This window comes from Anas platyrhynchos, chromosome Z, assembly GCF_047663525.1.
Source record: "Anas platyrhynchos isolate ZD024472 breed Pekin duck chromosome Z, IASCAAS_PekinDuck_T2T, whole genome shotgun sequence".
NCBI classification, from domain to species: domain Eukaryota; kingdom Metazoa; phylum Chordata; class Aves; order Anseriformes; family Anatidae; genus Anas; species Anas platyrhynchos.
The window spans coordinates 75,038,528-75,065,001 of NC_092621.1; the positions used below are offsets into that span (position 1 = coordinate 75,038,528).

Here is a 26,474-nt window from a genome sequence, read left to right on the forward strand (position 1 = left end):
TAACCCACATCGCTGAGCTCTACATCTAAAGGGATAAATCTAGATAACAGCGCTGCGATACCACCCCGCTGTTTTTTTTTTTTTTTTTTTTTTTTTTGAGGAGAGAAACGATACAGTAATAAAAAAAGTGACAAAAAAAAAAAAAAAAAGACAAAAAAAGAAAAAAAAAGTGATTTCTGCTCTTTGTGATTTGGCACGGGGTCGTTAATCTGTGGGGGTGCGGGTGGGGGTGCGAGGCTGAAACCCGCCCCGCGGAGCTGCCCCATCCCTGAACCACACGGGGCTTCGTTAGGGGAGCGGGGGGGGGGTCGTAATTATCTAGTAATTAACACTCGATAATTAATTAGGGGTGGCAATGATCCCAGCGCCCCGCCCTGCCGCCCGGAGAGCGCAGGCGCGGCCCCGGCCCCGGCCCCGGCTGTGGCGGCGGCTGTGGCGCTGCGAGATGGCGGCGGCGGGCGGCGGGCGGCGCTGGCTGCTCTGCCTCTGGCTGTCGGCGGCGCTGCTGCCGCGGGCGGCCCGGGGGCTGACGGAGGGGCTGTACTGCGGCCGCAGGGTGTGCTACGAGGTGCTGGGTGTCAGCCGGCAAGCCAGCAAGGCCGAGATCGCCCGCGCCTACCGGCAGCTGGCCCGCAAGTACCACCCCGACCGCTACCGGGGCGAGCAGGGAGGGGAAGGGGGTGGCCCGCAGGCGGCCCACGAGAAGTTCCTGCTGATCGCCACCGCCTACGAGACCCTCAAGGTGAGAGGGGAGAGGGACGGGGGGCGTTCAGGCTGGGCTCCGAGCCCTCTGTGGAAGGGGGAAGCGGGTCCTGGGGTGCCGCACGCCCCGCAGAGGGTTTGGTGCTTTGGGGTGAAAATGAAGGGGCTGGAGGCGTGTGGGGCGAGCACGCCTTCAAAAGTCATCTTAATGGGTGAGCTGGGGCTGTGAGGAGAGCAAAAAGTGCGTGATGTGGGCAAGAACGCCGCCAAGGAGTGGAGGAGAGAAAGTTGGATGTGCTTTAGGTTGAATGGGAGAGAAAAAAAAAGAAAAAAAAAAAAAAAAACACACACTTGGAGCTCTTCACTCTTCTTGGTTAGAAAAGGGGTGCAGTGGAGACTGACAAAGTTAAATCTTTCGTCTCTTTCTTACCTGGGTGGAAACGAGAAAGGCAATCAAGAAGATGAGAACAATGAGGTTTTGCAATGGCCTCCCCTTGGGTAGAGATCACGGCCCCGTAGGCTGATCTTAAAAGGTCTCAGAAACAGTGATCTTAGTGGTTTGTTCATCTGTCAGTCTCTTCCTGAGCAATACCCATCAACCCTAGTCCACCTGGACTTCTGATTCCAAAATTAACTCATTTCAGTTGCCTGTCTTTATTTCAGTATTAAATCAAGTCTTCAAGTGTGTGTTATTTGTTTAAGACTATGCACATGAGGTGTGGGGGGAGGTTGGTGAGTGTGAGATCAATTTAGTGTATGAGAGTAGGACCAAAGATTTTCCTCTTTGCTTCATAGTTGGTCGGGTTACTGCAAGCTTTTTTAACCGCATGGTCATTTGTGAGCTGTAAAACACAAATGCAACAGGGTAAGTGAAAACTGGCTTCTGAACGCTCGCATATTTTTCATTCCTCATCCTACAGGATGAAGAAACGCGTAAAGATTATGACTACATGTTGGATCATCCTGAGGAGTATTACAGGCACTATTATCACTACTACAGCAGGAGGTTGGCCCCTAAAGTGGATGTCAGAATCGTGATTCTGGTTACAGTGTGCGCCATCTCTGTGTTTCAGGTAAAATTTCATGCTTATTTGACAATGCTCAATGAATTTCTGAATTGCAGTAGAAGTATCTGCAGGTCTTGCAACATGCCAGGCTTTAAACAGCCTCAGCCAGGAGGTCTTTTTTTAATCTGCTGTGGTAAATTGCTGCATGGTGCCCATAACAAATCTGAAGTCAGGTTTGTTCTGAGCAGATTTTGACTGCTCTTGGTACCTTGGACGAAAGCACAGATGGTGTGATTAGTGATTGGTTTCCTGTAACAGAATATTTCATGCAGACAAGCACAACTCTCCCAAAGTTACTTGGTTCTTTGTGGCAGGCTGAGAACAGCCTGTTCCTGAGCACAGGCTGGAGCAGTGCTCTAGATAAGCATGTGTCAGTTTTTCAAGGTTCCCAAGTATTTTTTTATTTTTTAAAGAAGCCAAACTACTTGAAAACAAAATGTAAGAAACTCAGAGAGCAGTGCTAAACAGCAGGAGTGCAGTTTGATAACATGCATATCTTACATTGTAGTTGATCTTAAAAAGCAATTGAGCGAAGTTGGCTTCACTGAAGGTAGTAGTTCCAAGTTCAAGAAAACAGTCTCTGCTTTAGGTGAGAATACTTGTGGTCTTGCTGACAATTACTTCCTGGAAGGAGGTATATAACTTTTTGCTTTAGCATCCATTAGATTATTAGTTCAAAAATTCCTTTAAAAAAACACACACACACAAAACCAAAAAATGTGGTATCTAGGAGGTAATAAAAGTACAGCTTAGTCTGTGGTACAGATGACTCTTTTTAGTTGGATATTACAAGGTAAAACAAAAAAATGTTGATCAGGATTTGAGAACTTGGAATAATAAATTCCAGTGGCATACAGAGCCAAATACTTAATTTCTCATCAGTCTTGCTTGTAAACGTGGTGTTCCATTTCAGCTGTTATTTTGGCTATAAGTGGAGACACTCACTTTGCCTGCAGTCCAGCTTCCAGATGATTAAATACAAGTTTACAGAGAATTAGCAAACTGATTTATCTTTCTCTTGCTTTCTGGTGTTTCCATTTCTTTGCCTTTGATACAGTTATATAGTGTGTACCTGGGTGCCCCTTTGTCTTCACAAGTGGGCGTGCTGCCTGTGTAAAAATTCAGCAGAACATGTCACACTCACTCCAGCCACTGTTCTTTCCTTTTTTTTTTTTTTCCCAATTGAAATTCAGAGGGTAACTGGAGATTAGAATAGGATATTGTATCCTGTAAAGTCAATCCTGTCAGACTAATGAGATTGTGGCGTACTTAAGCCACATTTAATTAACTATGTAAAGTGGGTAATAATTTTATAATGAAATGTGCGTATACCAGCTACTTTGTTTATAAAGCTGAGGGGACTTCTGAGAATGGACATCAAAGCCTCACTTCAGAAGCCTCACTTAAGGCAATGTGAGATAACCATCTTCTCATGAAGAAACACAAATTGAACAGTGCCTTTACCCTCTGCTTGTCCTTCTTCATCGCTGTGTGTTGCTGTTTATACTGCTCGCACAGAAATATGTAAAAATATACTGCTGTTTCCCAGGCGCCTTATCATATTTGAATGAGTAATTGCAGCTTCTTTAATATTGCAGAAGTTGTGCTGTTACTTTCAGTTTTTACCCTTGCTGTAATAAAATAATAGTTAAAGGTATATGACAGCATTATTTTGTTTTTCCTGGCAAAGCTCTAAGTAGAAATGTGTCTGTATAAAAACATGTGGTTTTTTTTGTTTGTTTTTGTTTTGGTTTGTTTTGTTTTTGTTTTTTTTTGGCTTTTTGTTTGGTTTGGTTCTGGTTTTATTCTTTAACTTTTACTGTTGTTAAATTACAGTTCTTCAGCTGGTGGAGTAGTTACAATGAAGCTATCAACTACCTAGCTACAGTGCCGAAATACCGCATACAAGCTACTGAGATTGCCAGGCAACAAGGTTTACTCAATAAGACTAGAGAAAAAGGCAAGAACAGGCGGTCTAAAGAAGAAATCCGTGAAGAAGAGGAAGAAATCATCAAATACATCATCAAAAATAAAATAGATATAAAAGGCGGTTACCAGAAGCCCAAGATATATGATATCCTTCTATTTCAGATCCTTCTTGCTCCCTTTTACTTGTGCAAATACATAATTTGGTACTGTTGGTGGATTTACTGTTTCACTATTAAAGGGCAAGAATACGGTGTGGAAGAGAAGCTGTATATCATACGAAGATACATGAAAATGTCTCAGTCTCAGTTCGACAGCCTGGAAGACCATCAAAAAGAGACCTTCCTAGAACGGCAGCTGTGGATACGAGAAAACTATGAGGTGGGTAGCTGTGGTGGAGAAGCTCATGTGGGTTGTCCAGAGCTCATGGGGGGAGAACAGGTGTTTTGTGGAGGTGTTTGGCACGGTGGTGTGCGGAGCAGTGCTTCAACTCTAGCTATTGCTGTCTGAATTGAAAACTGTTAGAGAATCACTTGGTGTGCTTTCTTCATCTTCTCATGCTTCTGTGCTGATGGGCAGCATCTCCTGAGCAGGGCCATGCATGTAAAAAGGGATTTCTTGGTCAGGGGTCATCTACCTGTGATTGTTAGGGAATCTGTGGATACAAAAACTAATCGTATCTGATGACAGGCTGTCCTGTGAAAACGTAGTGTAACAGAGTTCTTACAGTAGGTTGAAGACCATGCGTTCTCCAAACAATGATAATTTTGTAATAAGGATTACTTGGACGACCCGAAACTCCTATTTTATTAGTCTCCTTAGCCATTAATTCATGGCTTGTTGTAGCTGATAGAAGCTGACAGCTGATAACTGTCCCTTGATGGTTCTTTTGCCTTCAGCGAGTCTGGGGCTGTTCTTTTTACTGTGTGTGCTGCTCGACTGAAAATGGGCTATTAAATACTGGCACAACTGCTACTCTTGCCAGGGGTAGCCAGTTACTAAACAGCCAGTGTGTAATTTTTCTCAAATTTCCTGTGAGAGTAGGGAAAGAACATGAGCCACAGGATGCAGTACTGACGTCTTGGGATGCCAGGAGGTGGGAGAACTGACAAAATGCTGGTATGGTATCAAAGATCATCTGTGGGCCATCTGGGTGGGAGGTTTCCAGGAGAGGAATGGAGAAGAGGAACTGGGCCTGCTTAAAACGGGGTGATGCTGCAGCTCTGCTTGTTCTGGGAAAAGACGGCAGAACTGCCTTTGCTGCTGGTGGTGCACGTCAAAGATAAGAGAATACTTCCCTAAAAACAGTCAGAATTGGATCAATTTAGAAACTTGAAGGGGAAAGTACATTAACTTCAATTTTAGTAAGGAAAGGATTAGCCGACAGGTTAGCCATACACGTTGAATTAAGGTGTGTTTGCTTGAAAACAATCTGGAAGTCCAAAGAGGTGGTAATGTTAGTAGTCACAGCAGATGGCATAAGTAAAATGCACAACAGGATGGATATTCCATGGCAGAAAAATCATGCATGCTGTTTCTAACTGGTATTGTTCTATTTGTTGAACATAAAAAAGAAAAAAAAAAAGCTGTATTTGTCAGGGGTGAAGTCTGCTTAGCCCAAAGTCATCTGTGGTGGCCAGCAGCTGATAATTGGTGAAGAATACAAGAAAGCTACGCTGACATAGCAATATTTATTCAGTGCAATACGCAGTCTGGGAGCATCCTGAACAGGAAATGGTGTCTTTGTTGGTAGTAACTTTAATTATTTTTTTTAATAAACACGTCTAGCCACTTCTTGAATGTATTAATACCGTCAATGACTACAGAACCATCTGGTTGTGAGTTCAGCAGGAAGTGCAGAGGATGGCTCCTGGTTTTTTTTTTTTTTAAGTCACGCAGACACCTACTGATGGTTATTTTATCGGAAATGGAGATTAGTTGTGCCTTGTTCCCTTTTCTCGTGGTATCTGTGCTCCTCTGTACCACTACTATATCCTTACTTGAAACTTAGTCGTGCCTTTTCTAAGCTGAAAAAAATGCTTTCCTGTTTTTCACAAAAAGAAACACTAAAGTATCTACTACTTTGGTCGCCGAGGTTGTCTATCTGCATATTGTGTAGTTTTTCCAGTGTCCTTCTAAGAATGACTGAGGATTCAATATATTGGCACAGCATGGAGCTAAATAAAAATGTTTTATTTCCTCTGTTACTTTCCTAGTAATTTTTGAAGCTTGTATGATCACTGAACCTTGAGCGGGGGTGTATCTATAAACCCATCTAGAATATTTTTTTAAATCTTTCGGATGCTTGTTCGGAACCTTAAATCTAATTTCCTTACAGGAAGAATTCAGATGACATAAACCTGTATGGTGTTGAGATATACACTGTCTATCTACATGAAGAGCCTTCCAGAATAAAAGTGTTGATACTGTTGCTTTTCTTAGATACGCGACTTTTATTGAAATCAGTGATGATACCATTTCTTGCCATGTTGTAATTACTTGCCATTTGGCACTACCTCTACTTACTGTAGGTATATTGACCTAGTTGAAAATTAAACGAGGAATAAAAAGATCCACTGCTGTGTAGCTGAAGGTGATCAGTCCTCTGTCTATAGAATAACTTCCAAATACGAAAACAACAGAAGTAAGAAGCTAAACTGCGTTGAATGGTATGTGTGCTGAACAGGGACTCAAAACTTAGATTTTTGAGTAGATCTTTACTTTTATTCTGTTGACTGCACGAGCAAAGAAGTATAGTTCCTTGCAGCACACCATCTTTCAATGATGTAGTTCTGCTGTCAGCAAAAATTCAGAGCATTTCAACTACAGCTCGAAGGCTCCTTGGCTGAAGGCTCTTACTCTGTGTGTTAGTCAAGGTCTTCTGCTACATTGCAATTTGGGTACCTTTACAATCAGTAACATGACAGGTGATTTAATTGCTAACACATACAAACACACACCACCACCCCCTTTACCCCCTGCTTTGGATTCACTTCATCTGTTTCTTCAGCCTTATTAAAAACTTTTCTTTTTGTCCATCAGGTCTATAAACAAGAACAAGAGGAGGAGTTAAAGAAGAAGATGGCCTTGGATCCCCGATGGAAGAGGTATCGGAGGTGGATGAGAAATGAAGGACCTGGAAGACTGACTTTTATCGATGATTGAAAGTTGCTGAACAAAATAAGTGCTAGTGTCAACGGTCATCCGCAAAACTTTTCACTACATCATTCAGAGTTTTATCTGCTGTGGCTCAGCAGTGATCTAAAACTCAGGAATTATTAAGTCAGGCTGAAAAATAATACAGGTTTACCATTTTTTTAAGTCAGACTTATTAAACAGGCTTAGCTCAGTGTATATATCTGACATACATGGGGATCTTAATGTGGAATTCATTATTTTAAATAATGTATTTTCTCGAAGTATTTCCTACTCATGATCGATGGAACCATACCTTTAATCTTTCTGAAAACCGTTTCTAGATCTGTCCTTGAAAGTCTCTGTTTTCCTTTTTAAACTGATGGGTTCCTGCAAGCGGACACTGGAAATTTGGAAATGCGTACAAAGGACTCTGCAGCAAGGGCCATTTCCTGCTTTCCCCTTCTCTCCTTCCGACTACTTTTCAACTTACTTAATTTCTGAAATGCCAAAATGTTTTTTGATGTAGACAATATGGGGATTATACCGGACTACTACTTTTGCTATTCCCGCTCCAATTGGAAATGAATTTTATTCTTTGTGGGAATAAATGATGCATGATCACCATTTTGGTGCAAACAAGCCTTAATTCTTTGTTCTAGAGAGTGGTTCATGAAATAGCATACTTAAGTCTCTTATGTTTGGTTTTTAATCTTGTACGTTGGACTGTACCTAGCTGTTCAGAACAAGCGTACCAGTGAATATTAGTCTACTAAATGTGATACTTCTTTCACCAAAGTATTGGTAAAGGGAAAACGACCCTTTTGTTTAAAAGGGCAATCTTGATGCCTTATATAAATAAAGTTTTCTATAATATACGTCCTGAATTTGTTTGCAATTCTAAATCTAAAGTATTTTCTTATGTTTATCTCTTCTGATTTCTCTGATCAGACCTCAGAGTACTTACAATACAACACTACCCTCTAACTTTTGTCTGTAATTCTGACCAGGTCAGAGTTTCCACGATTTACGATTTCCATCTTTCTGTTTAGGAATTTTATCGGGGGTATGTATCTAGATTGGGGTGTGTCTGTCTCTCTCACATCTGTAAAAATCTGCATCTGTGCAGATTGGTTCTGGGAGAGAGTCTCTTAAACCCGCTGCTTCTTTCAAAGCGTGTAACAGCTGGGAGTTTTGAAATGCTTATGTTAATTTTTGAAGTAAGACGTTTATGGTACTGCATAAGTGACCTATCATAGAATTGTCTGTGTTGGAAAAGACCTTCTCCAAGTCCAACCATCAGCCTGACCTGCTGAGTCCCATCACTAAGCCATGTCCCTTAGTGCTGCATGTCTTTTAAATACCTCCAGGGATGGTCACACAACCACTTCTCTGAGCAGCCCATTTCAATGCTTGTAGAATTTCTGTCTTAATGTCCGATCTAAACATCCCCTGGTGCAGCTTGAGTCTGATTCCAAAGCTGAGCACAGCACTCGAGGTGTGGCCTCACCAGAGCAGAGCACTGGGGGACGATCCCCTCCCCGCTCCTGCTGGCTGCACTGCTCCTGACACAACCAGGATGCCGCTGGCCTTCTTGGCCACCTGGGCACACTGCTGGCTGCTGTTCAGGTGAGCATCAACCAGCACCCCCAGAGCCTTTCCTCTGCACAGCTTTCCAACCACTCTGCCCTAGTAGTGCTGCTATAAACTTAATTCGCTTTGTATTTAAAGGTCAAATCAGTTCTCAAACTTGTTAAAGAACACATCTAGAATAAGTTGTGTTTATTTTCATGAAGTAATCTTATGGACCTGGTCCGGTGGGAGGTGTCCCTGCCCATGGCAGGGGGTTGGGACGGGGTGATCCTCAAGGTCTCTTCCAACCAAACCATCCAGTGGTTCTGTGACCTTGTAGTACTAAGTAGGGTTGTTATATCTGGAAATCAGGCAGGTCAGTAATATCTAGAAAGGAAGCAGAGAAGTGCATGCAAGAGCATCTGTGTCTGTGGCCACTGTTTCACAGGCCAACAGCTGAAAGCTTGCACCAGCGCCTCGCTTTGTACCATCCTTCCCCTCCTGAGCCCGTGTGATAAGCGGGGTTGCACAAACAAGCAGGCAAGACCCAAACCGCTCATCTGTCTTCCCGGTTTTTTTTTTGTTTTTTTTTTTTTTTTTAGGTTACTTTTGATCGAGATCAGTTTCCTGACCTGATGCTGAAGCAAGAAATGGGGCAGCCCGTGGGGGGGCTGCGTCTCCTCTTTGTGTCCCACTGGTCTGGCAGCAGGTGCAGGAGGGACCAGAGCCAATGTTCTCGTCTCCACCGGGCTACAGCACCTAAAAAAATAAATAAATAGATAACATAAAATAAGGGAAAAACGAAATAAATCGAGCCGGCTTTTGGCGGCCACCAGCTGGGGCTCTCCAGCCGGGGGGGCGGAGCGGCCCCGGCCGCGGCCCCTCCTCGGGGCGGCTCCGGCAGGGCCCGGCCGGGCTGATCCCAGCCGATCCCAGCCGATCCCAGCCGCCCTCACCCTGTCGCGACATGTCGTCGGCCGGCAGCCTGAGCAGCATGCAGCGCCTGGTGGAGCAGCTGAAGCTGGAGGCTGCGGTGGAGAGGATCAAGGTGAGCCCGGCAGGGAGGGCTCCGGGGGGGGTGTTTGTTTTTTTTTTTTTTTTTTGGGGTGCCTCCGGAGCAGCTCCTCGTTAATTCTCCGCCTGGCTTCGCGGACAGCCTCCTCCTCTTCCCCTCCGGCCCGTGATGCTGCGACATGTCGCGACAGGCGGGTCCGGGCGGCGAGATGGGGAGCCGTGCCCGGCCGAGCCCGCAGGCTGCCAGACAAAGGCAGGCAGCCCCGGCACCCCCCCGGGGGCTGTTGGGTGTCTCTATTTTATTTTATTTTATTTTATTTTATTTTATTTTATTTTATTTTATTTTATTTTATTTTATTTTATTTTATTTTATTTTATTTTATTTTTTTATTTCATTTCATTTTATTCTATTTTATTTTATTCTATTTTATTTCATTCTATTTTATTCCATTCTATTTTATTCTATTTTATTCTGTTTCCCACCCCAACCCACCCTGTCCCTGCCAGACCTCAGGGGCACACCATGCCCCCCCAGCCTCCTTGGGTTACTCCACCTGGGATCGCTCTGTGTAGGCACCAGATATCCAGGAGCCGGGCTCCTCCAGGCCAGGGATTTATCCTGGGCTTGTGCTGCAGGGCAGCCTGGCCTCGGTGAGGCTCCTCTTTCCCACAGCATCTCTCTGCTCTGCCCTGCGGACCTGCCTGCGTCTCCTGAGGGCTCTGAAATGCATCGTCTGGGTTGCTGGGTGCGTGGCGTAAAAGCAGGGAGGCAAACACCCAGCTGGTCCCCTCCGCACGGGTCAGCGTCGGCAGCCCCTGCGGTAGGAGCAAACATTGTTTTGGCTGCCCTGAATAACACAATGCGCGCCCAGAAGGAAGCTGGATATGAAAGGGGCTTTTAAAAATACACCCCATGCAGTTCCAGCGGCGATTTTGTTTACCCTGACAGCAAAAGAAGCAGACAGGAACAGTATTTTCAGAAAGAGGAAACCGTGTAGGAAAGAAGTGCCCCCACACGCCTTGCACGCGGGAGGCTGCTGCTGCCCTGGGACGAAACGTGGCAGAAAGCCTTGCACTAGAGGTGTGAGCAGGGGCACACACACACGGACGGGTGTGCAGAGCTGCCCGGGGTCTGTCCTGCTCTGGCACGGCCGCCAGGTTTGCACCTCTGGGTGGGTTTGGGGTCCCGGCCTCACTGCCTGGGGAAGGTGACGGCTTGCACCAAAAGCTCCTCATCCTCGTCTTCTTCCGTCCTTGACTCACTCTGCTCTCTGTGGCCTAACAGTTTGGACATAAAAGTCATTTTAATAAATGGTCCAAGGATACAAGAGTTCAAACATCAGCCCCAGGGAATGGAAAATCCTGCGGCCACGGTCCTGTTTTTTTACCATGAGGATGAACCCCATGGCACAGGCACCCCGGCCCTGTGTGTTTCCCTGGCTCCGCACGGGCACGGCCTTTCGTGTGTGCTTCACCAGGGCTTTGTGGATGCCCGTGCTGATTTATTCAGCATTTCAGACTTCAAGCACTGACTTGGCTGCTTCCCAGCTCCGCTTGACAGTGTTTCTTTGAGAGGAAATGCCTAATAGATGCTTGCGAACAAATTAGTTTCCTCTCTGGATTGTTTTTTTTTTTTTTTTTGTTCTTTCCCTTCGCACAGGTCTCCCAGGCAGCTGCCGAGCTCCAGCAGTACTGCATGCAGAACGCCTGCAAGGACGCCTTGCTGGTGGGGGTGCCGGCGGGGAGCAATCCCTTCCGAGAGCCCCGGTCCTGCGCCCTGCTCTGAGACCAGGTAACAGCAGCGCTGTGCCACCACGGCCCTGGCTGGAAAGTCATGCACTGGCAGCGACAGTGGGAGTTGTTTCAGTGTCAAGTTCCAGAAATTTTATTTTATTTTATTGTATTTTTTTTTCATTTGTGCACCTCTAGGGTCATTAGCAGCATCCAAAATAATAGAAGCTGCCCCTGTGCATTCAATGTATAGCCAGACAGAAAAACAATCCCGCACCCAGCTTAGAGAAGTAAGACAAAGCTGTGCTGCTCCTTGCGTGCGCCGCGATGACAAGCTGATAGCCTAGGCAAGAGCCTTATTAAAAATGCATTTGGTCTCCTGCATCGCGCCGCGCTTCCTTTGGTGGTGTCTGTCCTTAGGCTTTTTCTGTTGCTGTCGCTGATGCAGCACCAAAGCTGCTGGAGGCAGAGAGGAGCTGAGACAATCTGAGACAACATTTTCAGCCCAGGTCTAAAGGATAAGGTACTCCTGGCACTCTGTCTGCCCTGGTGCTCTGCATTGCTTGTACCTGCACAACAACCTGAGGGTGACCTTCCAGCACCGGCAGCCTCTGGTTTCCAGCTCTGCAGCTCTCTCTCGTGTCCCGCCTGTCTGTCACGGGGATGTGGTGGTCACAGGAGGGAGAAATGTCGTCCGTGGTAGTGGCTTTGGGCAGGATCATGTTTGGAAAACTGTACTTCTGCTTGGCAAGCAGGTGTGGAAGTAGGATATTCAGAAAGGGGTGCTCTTCTTTAAAATCAGGTCCTCCTAAAGAGCTGAAAAAGCTGCTGGAGAGAAAAAGCACTGGATTCTGTTATATCTTTAAGAATGCTATCGAAGCAAAATTGAATGTTTTCTCTAACATCAGAATTTGAACTAGAATGCAAAGCACTTGTAGGATGTTTCCCTTCCCGCTGCAAGGGTTCCCGAGTGCGCAGTTGCTTTTGGCCTCATTAATAGCACGGTTTTGATTGTTGCTACATAGCTTTGATAAAGCAGAAGTGAACCTGAAGAAAGGGAGCAACTGAGCCTGAACTATTCTTGCAGAAAAACTGGAGAAGGAAGAAGCACAAGCAGATATTCTTAATTTAGGTGCTGCCCTTTATTCTTCCTAAAAACAAGATAAAGTTGATGGTGAATGTTGCACGTGTTCTTCTGTTGTTAAAGCAGCCTTCCTACATTTGTTTTTTTTTTTGGGGGGGGTGACTTCTAGGGTTCAGTTTTGATTGCATGATCCAGACAGGATATGAGACACTTTTCCAAGTTTGACTTTGATGGTTTGATTTATGCTGGTTTTAGAAATGGATAGCAGAGCCTAACATATAATTTTATCATTTTCTGCTAATTGATCAAAAGTCTAGGAAGGAATTTAGTTACATTACGATCCTAAAAATGAGAACAAAATTGAAAAAGCCAATACATAAATTTTATAATATTCAAGGATGCCAATGCCCAACGAAGGAAAGTGGTTATTCTCGTTTTCCCAGTGCAAAGAAGCTTTCATGTTTTAAATTTCTAAGAGAGATGCCTCAGATTAGGAAGACAGCATTTAATAACCCCTTTTTCCTTTTATAGGGAAGGTCATCGGAGAGCCTGCCTTCAAGCATGACATGAATAACTGCCTTTCCTTCTCAAGAAAAGTATCTCCGTGCCCTTACTTTTGTGTGGTTGAAGCAATCTCTTAGATATTTACCTGTTTGTTCTTGTGCACCCGTACCTCACTACCTTTTGCTAATGTTTTTACGGTTTTTTAATGTAACTAGCACTCTTTTCATAAAAGTCACCGTTGTTACTACACTATACTAACTGTACAAATATTACTTGAGAAGTTTACATTTTAAAAAACGTGAATTTTTACCAAATTTCTTATTATTACCTTGGTAGGTTCTTATGCTGGAGTGATGATAAAAGCTATTTGTATTTTCCAAAATAAAACATCAAAAAAAAAGAAACGAATTGTTAAAACATAAGAGTAAATGCCGTCAGTGTTAAAGACATGCTCTCAGCTGCAATTTTTACTTACCGAGCCCTGAAATCAGCTGTTTTCTTTCAAGTGGATCTAAATCCATAAATGACACCTCTTAGGATCTGCTTAACACAGTATGTGCTGCAGGCTCCGTTTCTAAGCTGTGGGTCTCGTAAAAGTCCTGATGTGTTTGGTACTTCTCATAACTTGTACTCATAAACATACTGCCTTGCTGGAATCTCATTGACATGTTTAAAATGTAGCCAGACTGACCCTAAAAGCACAGTATCCAAAGACAGTTGCATGCCTAATTTTCACATTTTGAAGTACACAAAATTACCAAGTTCAGCAAGTAAAATACGCTTGGTCATTTGCCTTCGGTTTTTATAGAGCACTTTTACAAGGACAACTAATTTTTTTTACTAGGTTTTTCATTTTGTTTACTTTCCATTGTTTGTATTAATCTTCTAGAAGTTTGGAAATAAAATTCCTTTCCCTACTGGCTTTGATCTCATTGTTTAATTGCAAGGAAGGCCAAACTCATGAGTGAACTTTGAGGATATTTGGATTTTGCAGTGGGAGGGGAGGCTGCGGGCTGTTAGTGTTCTGGGGAGGAGAAAGTCACTGCTGGAGTTTTAGGAAATGTGCCTGGTTATTAGAAAAGTTGAATTTATACCTATTTATCATTTTTGTGGTAAATAGTAGCTACATTATCAGGCGTACTTGCAAATGTTGAAGCTGTAAGGAAGAAGATGAACAGGGCTTTAAGTTGTCTGAGCATTTAATTTTCATTAATACTAACTGAAATGGGACAACAAATGCTCTCCTGGTAGTTCAGTCTGTGATAGAAAGTTCTCACACTTGCTGTCTGGCAGGGACACGCTGAAATGAGAGTAATAATGCCGCCAATATGAATTGTGCCTCCAAGAGCAGAAGCAAAATGTTCTTCCTCAAGTGCCTTTCTTCACTCTGGCTTCCTTTTCATTGCAGGCTATTTGGCCGTGGCCGGCAGTGTTTCTTTTAGCACTTGACACAGGCACGTACTGCGGAAAGCTGGAGGAAATATCGCTGGTCTCATTTGCAGAGAGGTGGCCAGAGGCTCAGCCTGGGGTCAAAGCACTCAGATGAGTGGGACGGAAGAAACCCCTCTGGTTTCTTTTACCCCCTGCAATAAAACCTGCCCCCAGCACCAACATTTGTGTCGGTGCCAGCCTGTGACAGAGGAGCAGCACCGTACAGGTGGATGCCAAGTGTGTTTTTGAGGCAGCCAAGGAAGCTCAGAGAAGCCCGGGCAGCTGCCTGCTGCTGTGGGCAGCAGAACAGGGCCTCTCTGAGCTCCTCGGTCAAGAGGGCCTTGTCTCCAGCTGCAGGCATACAGAGGTCTGCACCGCAGCTCAGACAAGGCCAGGCGTTGTGTTTGTCTTCCCTGGCTGTAACAGGCGTCATCTGCAGCAGGGGGAACAACAGCAGCATCCTCTAATACCAGCCAAGATGGTCTTGGCTCTCCACATGCTGCCTGAAGGCCTTCATGGCTGCCTCACAGCTGAAAGAGGACCCACAGGATGCCCACAATAAAACAAATCAAGTGAACGCATGGATCTGTACTACGCAGGGCCTAACACACGCCTTAAGGCCATGGTTTCTCACCCTCATCCCTCACAGCCCCATCAGCAAGGCTCTTCTCCCTCTAGAGGTGACACCTGCCAGGTTACTAAACCATTCAGGATTTGAGCCCAGCAATGAGCTCATCTGCCACTGGTGATTAGGAAATCACTCGTTCTCAGGCAAAAAGATGCAATAACAAAAATTCTGTAATGTTCCCCTGTCAGTCAATCTGGTTTGTCACCATGGTCTTGCCTTCCAGGATTCGGTTCTCCTAATAGGCTATTCATGTGGAGCAGTCAGTTATACATGTTTTAGGAAAAAAAAAAAAGAGCATTTGTATAGTACAGTACTAATTTTCCTCTACATGAAACAGATTGGACTGGCGGGTGGGAACCTTACCTCTGACAGATCTGTCTCTGTGTACATAATCTGTGAATGACTGAGAGTCATAAACAAATAAGAGTACAAGCCAAGTGGCCATTGCAAGCCCTTTTTCTTATTTTCCACAATATTGGTAGCACCTAAGTGTACAGTAACACTTTGCTACCTAAAGGAAACTGATCACAGATAGCACTCGAATTTTCTTACTAATCAAATGTAGGCGGCACACGGTTTACCTTTGTTTTTATAGTGATGCACAGATTATCTGAGCAAGCCTGTAATGGACGTTCACATTGAAGTTCTGGTGTCAGCCTCTGTCTGTGTGAACGGAGGACATAAATACATAGCTAGGGAGTGGCCGCTATAATTTTCTCCACTGTGGTCATCCGTGACTGAGATTTTTGCAGAGCTGCACTCTTAAAAGGACAGATTCCTGGGCCTGGCAAACGGGGAGACAGTTCTGAAAAACAGAGCCAAATCCATGATGGAAAGAGACAGAAAATGGTTAGGTCAAGGGACCACAAAAATGGGCCAGAAATAGTAAGCAAACTGCAACTTTTATTTAAACTTTTCTCTTATTGTGGGCAAAGAGGGAAACACAGGCATGTTTGCAATTCCACAAAAAGGTCTTTATGCTACACATGAAAGATGTTTTTTAAGACCTCGTAAACAGTTTGGATGCAAATAATTTGAGGATATTACTCTGAACGAGAACAGCTCCTACTGCTGTCATCATAGCTTTTAGTTCTCAGTTAACAACCGGCACCCCCCCTTTTCTCTGGTAAGGCAAAGCTGGTCCCCTAAGATCTGGCTATACTTACTCAAATAGTGAGTATGCACTCAATGAAGACTCTGTGTCAAGGAAGTATTTTACTGCAAGCCTAAACCACAACTTTTTATATATATATATATATATATATATATATATATATATACTTTTACTGAATTAAAACATTAAAAAAAAAGTGAATTTGAGAACTGAATCATCAGAACTGTGAGCTCCTGAACAGACAGTGACATTCTGGAGCTGGCAGACATTCCTCCACAAACCATGTATGCATTCCTGCAGCAGCACAGAGATACTTTCACTGCTCCCACACATATTTCCAGTTTTGTTGTCAAATCTTTTGATGGAAAGTGAGGGGCTGGGTGCTCTTTTTACCCTCTCTCTTCTGCAGCTTGCAAATTAGATGACTTTTTGGAATCTCTTACCCCTTCTAGTTGTAGCCTACAATTTCTGACGCAGGATTTTCTTCTCCCTACTCACAGATGTGCTGTAGCAGACTGAAAAGGCCAACAAATGGCCTCCACCAGGCACTAGAGTCACAGAGTTGTTCTCTGAATCAAATTATGAGAATCATAAATTTCAACATATCTTTCATGTTCAGTCCATAAAACAAGTGTGTCATTTCTTGAAGCTTGGTTATGACTAAAGCTGTTCTCAGGCTACGAAGGAACTTGTAGCATCACATGGCTCCAGAGGAGCTGTCAGAAGGAAAAAAGTGGAACATGAGTCCAAAGGACAAATATAGAGTCCCTGCTTTATGTGCAAGGAAGCTTTAAAACTCAGGAGCAGTCTTGAGATTCTGGCAAGTCTAGTCCAGCTGTAAGCGTGGAAGTCTACATGTTCAGGAAACAAACATAAGTCCCTTGAAAATTCTATGCACTTCAGTATCTGTTTGTTTTCACTCTTAATTTTTGTATAAATAACGTTAAAGTACCTTTATATGATTTATATAAACAAGCAGAGAAGCAGTAATTCTCCAGATTCAGGGAGCTAGTTTGTCTAGTAAGACTTAAAAAAAACATAGAAAAAAAATCCTTAATTAGTAAAGATTCCTAAACCCTAATTTCTCTCTCAAAACGACAACGACAACAACAAAATGAATTTAATCTATTTCTCTTCAGAGTTTACAAATTTGAAAAAACAGTTGTAGTACACAATTCTCCACTCCATTCAAAAGAATTTAAGACGTGTTTGTCCATCACTTCTTCCAGGGACTCTTTCATACATCAGTCTCCTTTTCTTGATCCCTGGTACTTCTTCAAATCCTGAATCTGGTAAAGAAGTGGAAAGAAATTACATGTATGAGAAGCTATGAATACAACAGTTATGCAAACTTAACTGTTTTTTTTTTTTTCAGAAGCAGTAACAGACTTTTTTTGTAGGAAAAAAAATACCAAATTAAATACATAAGGACTAACATTTACTACTGCTTACTATTACTGAGCAATTTAATGCGTATTATCCTGCCATAGTAACACAGGACCACTTATACACAATCAACCTGCACTATGCTTAACCACAATATTTCAGTACAGATTTTCATACTTAATTCTATTTCATTAATATGACACCCAGTCCTATCCAGTAATAGTAAAAGTTAATTCTTTTTAACCAGAGATATAAATTGTTCCTGTTTCTAAGTTAAAGAAAGTTTCTTATATTCTTAAGATTCAAGTATTTTTTATAAGATATTTATAAAGTTACTTATTCAAAATAAATTCATGGAAGAAAATTCTATTTAGCCTTTGCAAAAAGTATTGCAAGAAAACTTTAACACTGATCAAGGAATTTCATCCACTTTTGTGGAAATACTGGTTTAGCATACTCGTATTGTTTGTGATTTAATAAACATTTTATCTGAAGACTACAGAAATACATGACAATTCCCAATGTGTCTTTCTTAATTTGACTCGGCAAACATTTCTTAAATTTTGGATTTCAGAAAGCTTTCATTGTATTTATTTTATTTATTTATTTATTTATTTTTGCATCACCATGTGCAGCTAATTAGCATACCTATATTTCCCTTGGTTAATGAATAATAAAGTAAAACACTAGTCCCAAAAGCTAACAAAAAAACATTTACCCTTTTTTGATTTGATTTAGCATTAAGTATGTATTTGCTCTATCAGGTGGGAGTGATACAGAAAATGGATCAGCCAGAGAACCCAGTGTTTTCAAAATACTGTAACATGGTACCAGAAGAATCTGTTCTGATCTCTGCTGAAACTATTGTAATTAGAATTTGCAGTTATGAGTGCCATTTACAGATTACTTACTATCTAGCAACACTTCAGGTCACAGTTTTCATCCCAAGAGAGAGGCAAAAAGTCTGTTCACAATTTCTCTATGAGCATTTAATTTTCAAAGGCTGAAAATTAAAACCAGTTCACCATACCCAATTAACTTTTCCTCTGTTTACTACCAGAAATGCTGCAGGCAGCCATGAAACGTGGTGGTACCGATTAGTTACTTATGCTTTCATAAATGATCTAATCTAACCAGCCAAAGTATTTAGTACTGCACTGATATTGCTCTACCACTGAGAAGTTTAACTTTAGGTAGCAACAAAGAAAACATAGATTAAATTACCTGCACTAGGGTTTAGACACTTTAAGAAACTTAACTTTGTAGTTCTGAGGCATTTAGCACCTCGCCTTTAAAGAAGCAGCAGAATTTTAAAAAGAAGTTATTTATATATGGGTATGTATATATATAACAAACACAGTGTGATATGGACTAATGATGGTTTCTTACTTTTAAAGCCCCACAGATACATACTATGCCTTACCAAAAATACTCCAGGCTAACTATATTTGAGAAAGTAAGCCAAAGATAAGAAAAGAAAAGGAACCCCTTGCCCCCGCCCCAGCCCCCCCCCCAAACAAAAAAACAAAACAAAACAAAAAAACACCAACTGAATTTTGCACGTAAGGACTGTACACACCTTCAGGGTAAACAAAGTTTAGAAGTACACACTAAACTATCTGAAGAAATATGCTTGGTAAAGATTTCAAGATAGAGGGTATAGCCCTGGAGACATTAGCTGTGAAAAATAATTTCAAGAATAAGGTAATCATATGCAACAAGCTTAGAAGAGTGCCAGAGTGAAATCTGTACTCCAGTAAAGCCAAAAGCAAAACACAGCTGTTAGCAGTATCTGAATGTCTAAACCTAATTTTGTCCTTTAGAGAAAATACTATGTAGTAATTTTTTTTTCCCCTTTTGTCCAAAACTATGGGAATGATTCTTTTGTAAACATATCTTTTAAAATGATTATAGTAAGGTTATTATGCAGATTTCACTGTCAAAGACAGAAGAGTCTGAAGCTTACAGAACTGTAGAATTACAATTTTCAGTATTTTACCAAGAAAAATTAGTGGCAGTGATACAATTATATACATGAACTTGCAGCCCAAAAAGTCAATTGACTCCTGAGTGGTGTCAAAAGAAGTGTGGGCAGCAAGGCAAGAGGTGATTGTCCCCCCCTCTGCTCCACCTTTGTGAGACCCCACGTGGAACTTCGCATCCAGCTCTGGGGCACCCAGCTCAAGAAAGATGAGGACCTGTTAGAGCTGGTCCAGAAGAGGGCCATGAGGATGATCAGAGGGCTGGAGCACCTCTCCTTTGAAGAAAGGTGGAGAGAACTGGGGTTGCTTCAGCTGAAGAGAGGACTCTAGCTCCCTAGACCTTGTTGAGGCCTCTCAGTTTTATCGGGGGGCTTACAGAAAAGATAGAGACTTCTTACACGGGTGTGTAAAGATAAGAAAAGGGGTAGTGGTTTTTAACAGAAAGAGGCCAGATTTAGATAAGATATAGGGAAGCTCTTCACTCAGAGGGTGGTGAGGCCCTAGCACTGGCTGCCCAGAGAAGCTGTGGCTGCCCCACCCCTGGGGGTGCTCAAGGCCAGGCTGGATAGGGCTTTGGGCAACCTGGGCTGGTGGGAGGTGTCCCTGCCCATGGCAGGGGAGGGCTGGAATTAGGTGGGCTTTAAGGTCCCTTCCAACCCAAACCAGTCTATGATTCCATCTTTTTATTTCTTAATGCTCAAAACTGACCAGAGATGCTTAGAAATGTTTTATTACTCAAAAATATATGTGCAAGTTTTTTTTTTTTTAAAGGAAACACATGAATGCTAGATTGAATGTAATAACCGTTTAAAGAAAATATGATCTCTAGTTTTACTGATACTCCTGTTTCTAGTCAAGTTACATATAGAATTTCACGACATTCTGCTTGCTTTGTACATACCTGTTAATGTTTTTCCTTTTGTCCATAAGTATGGTGGACTTTGTTTTCTCTTTCCTGAAGATTCTGTGGCTAGGTGATGAAAATGCAGACTTTGAGGCACATCTGGATCAGCAAGGGAATCACAGGGAAAAGAATTAGGTGCAAATGAATCATATGTGCAGGTGGATGAAAAGCCATTCCATGGGGCCTCATCAATCACAATTTCTGGGCTCTTAAATGTCGTTTCTCTAAATTCTTCTAGAAAGCCCTTAGAGTTCTTGTGAGGTGCACAGTCAATGAAAGTTGCAAAGAAATCCTCTTTTTCAGAATTTTTTGAGGAATGATCAGAGCTGCAGTTAATCCTGCAAGGCTGTCTTTGAACATAAAAAGAATTCATAGCACCAGGATGAGTAAAGCCTTCAGAGTCCTTCGGCATAACAAAGGAGTTCTGTTTTCTCCCTGTAACTACTTCTGAAGAACATGGTTTCTTTTGCATGTAACTTGAAAGGTCAGAGTCAACAAGACTGTGATGATGATTCAGTGGAGCAACTATGGCTTCAGAATTCACATGAGGTGGTCCTGGCGGAGAGAAATGAAAAATTAGCTTACCTCTCTAAATTTTTCAGAAAAATTTGAATCCATTGAGCATTAAAATAAAGCCTGTCTTCTTAGAAGAACTGACCACTCAGTGGTTAGAACATAAATATTTTAATGTACCTAGACTTTCACTTGGTTTCAAGTACAATATATTTTGGTAGGAATTAAAGATATTACCTGTGCTAGTTTGGGCCTTAGCCAGCAGCTCTGAAGACTGATAATTTTGCTTACAATCTTGATAGAGTCTGTTAATGTTATTGCAGTTTTCTGGTGGTGATGCACCTTTCACTGCTGTTTTTAGAGGAGCAGCAGCATTTAGGCTGTACAAAGACGTCATGTCACTAAAATGCTGAAACAAAACAACAACAACAAAAAAGATATTCAAGTAGTGTTTATAGTGCATGTCCACACTGTCAAATATGGGAAAAAAAAAAACATACACAAATCTGTTGTTAGGATTCTAAGGTTTATGTATAATTTGTTGTTTACTGGGAAGAAAGAAAGAAAAAACACTTGAGTACAGAAAGAGAGGTACTTAAGACAAACAATGAGCCACCAATCTTAAATCTATAAACAGACTAAGTAATAAACAGCATGTCAATTGAAACACAAGAAAATCAATATCTTAGTGTACTGTACTCTCTTTCATCAGTCCAAGACTGCAAGAGGTATTGTCTGTGATAGATGGCTGCATATCATACATCATGGACAAAATTAAACTGACAAGAAGTTTTTTAGTCAGTAAACACTGCTTTGCACATACACTGTTATTACTATAACATGCATAAGTTGATATTCAGTGCCCAAGTATCTGTTCTCTTGCTCTTTCACCTTAATTGAATGCTCCTGATTCAGGAAGGAAGCCTGTCCTCCCTTTTTCTTGACCGATAAAAGCCGTGCATTTCTAATCTAATTAGCTGACTATAGCCATTCTATAATTCTTCTAGACTTGGCCCAGCTGAAACAGTAGGAATAAACAATTCCAACTGAGGAAGGCAGGAAGGAAGGAAAACTGTCCTGAAAACACTTAATTGGAAAACATTTCTTATTTTAGGGAAACATACAGGCTTTTATGCTCATGGGATACTTGAAATGAGGACACTTAGAAAGAAAGTGGATTAATTTTTTCCCCACTTTATTTTCCAGAGTACTTTTTCAGTTAAGGAATTTTTCCAGTTTTAATGATCTTCACACGAATATAACTCAACAAAATCTGCTGAGAATTTGCTGATGTGACAATTTAGATATGAATGATACACTAAAGTTGTGAGAGCAATAAAATGTTATTTCATTAATTTTTAAACAAAACCAGCAAATTAAGCATGTAACTTCAGATTAAAAAAAAAAAAGTATTGTAACAGTGAAAACAGACTGAGCTAATACATAAATTAATTTTGACTAACCTTTAAAACTTTTTTTGGAACCTCAGGCAGGAGCTCCTGAAGTTGAACAAAACTCTCAAGAAACAGCCTACTCAAAGAAAATCCCTTCTTTAACATAAACTGAGCAACCAGAGGGTTGATACATGGAAAAGCAAGCAGGCATTTCTCCATCTGAAAATGGAAATAATTTTGTCAGATTAATATCTGATAAACTTTTTTTTTCCTGTCTTTACAGAATAGCATCCCCATGAAAAGGTCCTATGGTATATCATAGAATTAGAGCTCTGAATCAGTGCAATTTTAGATAGGTGTTTCATACCTACTATGTAATTTTTATTATTTTTCTATTGATATAACAGTGTATAGTTCTTGTAAGAGAATTATTTTTGCACCAGAGTTTGATAAAAAGGAAGAACAGTCAAAATTGTTTCTATAATTAAGATGAAAGCAGTGAATCATGTAAACTACATTTCCAAACACATTATCAGATTTACTCTTTATTCTGTTTTGAAGACTATTACCTGGGTCAAAATAAAGTGGCAAAGATATTTTTTTCTACAAAAGATACATTTATAAACAGCAATGAGGCAGGTGCCAAAAGCAGGGATTACTAGGTGGAGGTTGAATGTGATACACAGGGCAGTGAGTTGAAAGCTGTAACATTTTAAGAATGTCAGCTTCCAATTTCTGACATTTGTAAAGCTCTGCGCTCAACAGGTCAGAATCTAATGCCTTTAAGAGAGATGAAATATAATCAATGACTCCTCTCTCTCTCTCTCTTTTTTTTTTTTTTTTTATTAAACACTTGAAAGGCCATGTCAATATCTGAGCCATCCAATGCTTCCGGATGTTTCAGAAGCTAAAATGTATCTTGAGTTCAAAGTTTCCATTTAAAATGACTAAATCCATATATTTAATTTGAAAACCTTAATATACATGTTAAAGAACATCAATATTTAAATGTGATCAATGGACATGGTCCAGCATTTACTGTATAAATATATAAATCAACTACTGCACACTAAATTAAGCACATTTCTACTATCTTGTGCTAAAGCAAGTCTGAAGCAACTTCATTGATGTCAGTAAGGGACAGCATTGATGAATTTGGTTTCCTGTCCAAGCGAGCCACATCATTTTTCACAGTTTGGATAGTTTTTCAAATTTAGTGCCTAGAACTGTAGAGCTTTACACATTAATATACAGATATACAGGATAAACATCTCCAATGGTTAATTACGAAGGCACAGGGATAGTCCAAGTTTCCCCATAGTTGTGCTGACAAGGATGGCTGAAGCATTACACACATAAATATATAGCATGCGTCTATCCATCTATCTACAATACATATATAACATAAAATGCTTATTTTAATAATATATTTTAACAAAACAGCACAAACATCCCACCTAGAAATGAGTCTGAGAAACAGGAAGAAAACAGTGTAATTTATCAGAAAGATAAGCAAACCTCAGAAGGCAAAACAGAAAGCCAGGATTTGTCCAACCACTCAGGAGGGCTGATACTAGATGCCATTAAAATGTTGTCAGCAATCTGACGAATTAACAGTGCTGCCTCTTCAATCCCTGGCATAAGAAATACCTAGAAGTGATACATAATATTTTGGTTATTTTGGCTAAAAGTTGTGTGAAGAAATTCCAAATGTATTACAATAAATTCCAAATTTATTACAATAGTTAGCAAATGGGAAAGATGAAAGGTGACCCTAAGCACAATACCTGGTAATGTGGAGTAACAAAACGTGATCCAAGCTCATCATATGGGTGGAAGTTCAACCTCTGACCACAAACCCAGTTCCAAATTACACTTACAAATCCTATGTAAGTGAGGTTTAGTTGCTTCTATAGGTCTCTTATTAATTATATGTTATTACATTTATGGGTACAAGTTTCTAATAAAACAGGTAAGTTTGAGATGCTTAAAATAGTTTAAGAAGATAGGGTTATATAACCTTTTGAAGGTGTATGTAATTTTAAATGAACTGTCTATTACTGTCCATGGATTGAAAGAAGCTGTGTCTTCCCTTGAACTTTCATTTAACCAGATAATTTTGAAACAAACATGTGCAAAAACATTCTAAAAATTTATCAAATAAGATGTTACTGCATGCAAAAGAATCAGGTTACAGACAACAACTTGGTATGACATGAAACTTTTGGCCCGTGATTTTTAAATGTGAATTATTCCAGATACTGCACTTATTGAACCATAAAGAAAAAAAAGGTAATTGATATTGTCACATAATAAAAAAAGAGGCAAGCAAGCTGACATAGCAGCATAAATGAAAGCTTTCTTTTCTACTACATTATTAACAATGTTAATCTGAAACTTCAAATTAAGGCATAAACAGGACTAATACACATTCTCAATATTTATAAAATTCAACTTACAACTTTACTTCTTCACTCCTAGTAGTAAAAATACTATCCAGATTCCATCTGAATCCAAATTCAGCTTGTACCGGAGTCAACCAGAGTTTTTTTTCCCACTGAGTTTTTGGAGTCAACCAGAGTTTTTCTCCCTTCAGGAGTACTGAATTAAAGTCCTCTATATTATTTTCTCTAATATTGAATTATTTCATGCTTTTGATGTACAATGCATACTTTGCTAAACACTTTGGAAATATCACACAGTGAAAATTAAAATACCAAAAAAATTACCTTCACTTCAAAGTCTTCTGACTTTTGTGTTAATTCAATCAGCGTTGCATAAATAATTACCAGGTTAAGCAGAGTATCTCCCCTGAGACTGTACCTGTAAAAACAGTTCATTGGGCCAATAATATTTAATATGCACATGTAATAGCTGCAAAATATTTGTTCGCTGTGTTAATAAATGTCTCATTTCCTGGAATTCAGAGTACAGTTCCCTCAACATTATCATCTGTGAAAAGATAATTAGGACACATTAAGTGACTGAGTGCTGAAGGATGCATTGTAAGGAAGAAAATGGAGTCAGCTTACAGGAAAGAAAGCCTGGCCTGAAGCACAGAATTGAACCAGGGTCAGTCACTGGAGAAAAATCATACAGAGGGGAAAGATGATGCAAGGAAAATTTACCACTTGGTCAAAGAAAAAGTCTCACAATAGTTAACAAAGGACTGCTTATGATCTATATCGATAAAAGTACCACTTCCAGAGCAAAAAACCTACTGATGGATTGGAAGTACACCTGAAGAATGTCTCCCTGTTGGAAATGATGTACAGGGATGCCAAGGCAGAAGTAATTCGTAAATGTGTATTTGTAGGTATTAATTTACTTCAAACACTTAAAAAGAATAGTTCCAGTAGTTAAATATACTTAATCCTGTGAAATTTTTGGACCTATTGATTTTAAATGTTAACATTCATGTTAACATTACCTGCATCAAAATCTCTTATTTTATTACAAACATTTCTTCAATTTATTTACCTCTTGTGTAGGACTAATAACAACTTAACATATGAAGAACCATCTTTGCTGACTTTTTTAGGGCCTCATTTGAATTATTTTAGCAGAGGAAATGACAACACTGTAACAAAGCAGTATGTCTAAAGCACATTAGAAATACAAACTCACAATATTCAGATTCTTCCAAGAGAAGGGTGGCCCCACAGATTAATTCAAAAACAAAGATTACTAGCTTGTTCTAGTATTCACCTTTCTTTAATGATAACTTTCTTTTAAAAATACCAAGATAACAAAATAATGTATTAACTTACTCTAAACTCAGTCTTTCTCTGGAATAGAAAACAACCCAGCAGCACGTATATTGGAGTGATAATGCTGTCAGCTTCAATATTACATTCTCACAGGATTTCTCGTAATTTAATTCATCCATATTCTACCATAAAATTAACATAAAAAGTAAAACATAAACAAACTTACTACCATGACTGTCATAAGCTTTTAGTATGCACTGCTGTATTATGCAGAAGTGAAATCAAACATGGTTACAAGTAAATAATAGAAGTATCAATGACCTATCTGTCAGTCAAAAAAAAAAAAAAAAGGGTTATATTCCCAAATTTTATTTTGTGTGACCTTTGAAAAACTGATTCACTGCTTCAATGCCTTTTTTCCCTCCTGTAAAAAGGAGATGCTACTACTGATTTTTTAGGGTGTCCTAAGATTTTGGGGAGTTTTAACAAAGCATATTATACCTGCACTTAATTTGTATAGTAAAGCATTGCTAGTTACAGAAGCATTTGCAGTAGTAGTATGTAGGAACATCTATCTGTATTTGCAGATATCCATCTGCAGTTCTATTTGATTATTTTATTCTTTATCACTAACAGTTCTTCTACCTGTAAAGTCACCTGTCTTCGTATGTAATAGA

At 40.7% G+C, this 26,474-nt stretch overlaps 3 protein-coding genes and 1 long non-coding RNA gene across 7 annotated transcripts in view; 2 read left to right on the forward strand and 2 right to left on the reverse strand.

Annotated features, from left to right (window-relative positions):
* Positions 1–377: 377 nt before the first annotated feature.
* Positions 378–7,708, forward strand: DNAJC25 (DnaJ heat shock protein family (Hsp40) member C25). The gene is made up of 4 exons (XM_038170784.2): positions 378–742; positions 1,623–1,775; positions 3,606–4,076; positions 6,738–7,708. Exons 1-4 carry the CDS (start codon positions 446–448, stop codon positions 6,858–6,860), a joined length of 1,044 nt encoding a protein of 347 aa, XP_038026712.1. The 5' UTR covers positions 378–445; the 3' UTR covers positions 6,861–7,708.
* A 269-nt stretch (positions 7,709–7,977) lies between these two features.
* On the reverse strand, positions 7,978–10,274 carry LOC140000789 (uncharacterized). Its single transcript, XR_011806001.1, has 3 exons — positions 9,971–10,274; positions 9,035–9,161; positions 7,978–8,789 (listed from the first exon to the last, which is right to left on the reverse strand). It is a non-coding gene; the product is annotated as an uncharacterized lncRNA (long non-coding RNA).
* GNG10 (G protein subunit gamma 10) lies at positions 9,284–13,657 on the forward strand. Its single transcript, XM_027446223.3, has 3 exons — positions 9,284–9,450; positions 11,077–11,208; positions 12,763–13,657. Exons 1-2 carry the CDS (start codon positions 9,370–9,372, stop codon positions 11,200–11,202), a joined length of 207 nt encoding a protein of 68 aa, XP_027302024.1. The 5' UTR covers positions 9,284–9,369; the 3' UTR covers positions 11,203–11,208; positions 12,763–13,657.
* A 2,020-nt stretch (positions 13,658–15,677) lies between these two features.
* SHOC1 (shortage in chiasmata 1) overlaps positions 15,678–26,474 on the reverse strand; it is a 51,642-nt gene continuing 40,845 nt past the window's right edge. For 3 of the 4 annotated variants that reach the window (XM_072031559.1, XM_072031558.1, XM_072031560.1), the window contains exons 23-29: positions 25,858–25,979; positions 24,817–24,910; positions 23,606–23,737; positions 22,157–22,306; positions 20,931–21,102; positions 20,178–20,735; positions 15,678–17,197 (exon numbers count right to left, since the gene is read on the reverse strand). In XM_072031559.1, coding sequence (XP_071887660.1) covers positions 17,097–17,197; positions 20,178–20,735; positions 20,931–21,102; positions 22,157–22,306; positions 23,606–23,737; positions 24,817–24,910; positions 25,858–25,979 — 1,329 coding nt within the window. In that variant the 3' untranslated portion in view covers positions 15,678–17,096. The remainder of the gene's footprint in view (positions 17,198–20,177; positions 20,736–20,930; positions 21,103–22,156; positions 22,307–23,605; positions 23,738–24,816; positions 24,911–25,857; positions 25,980–26,474) is intronic. The other variant, XM_072031561.1, reaches the window with a different exon arrangement.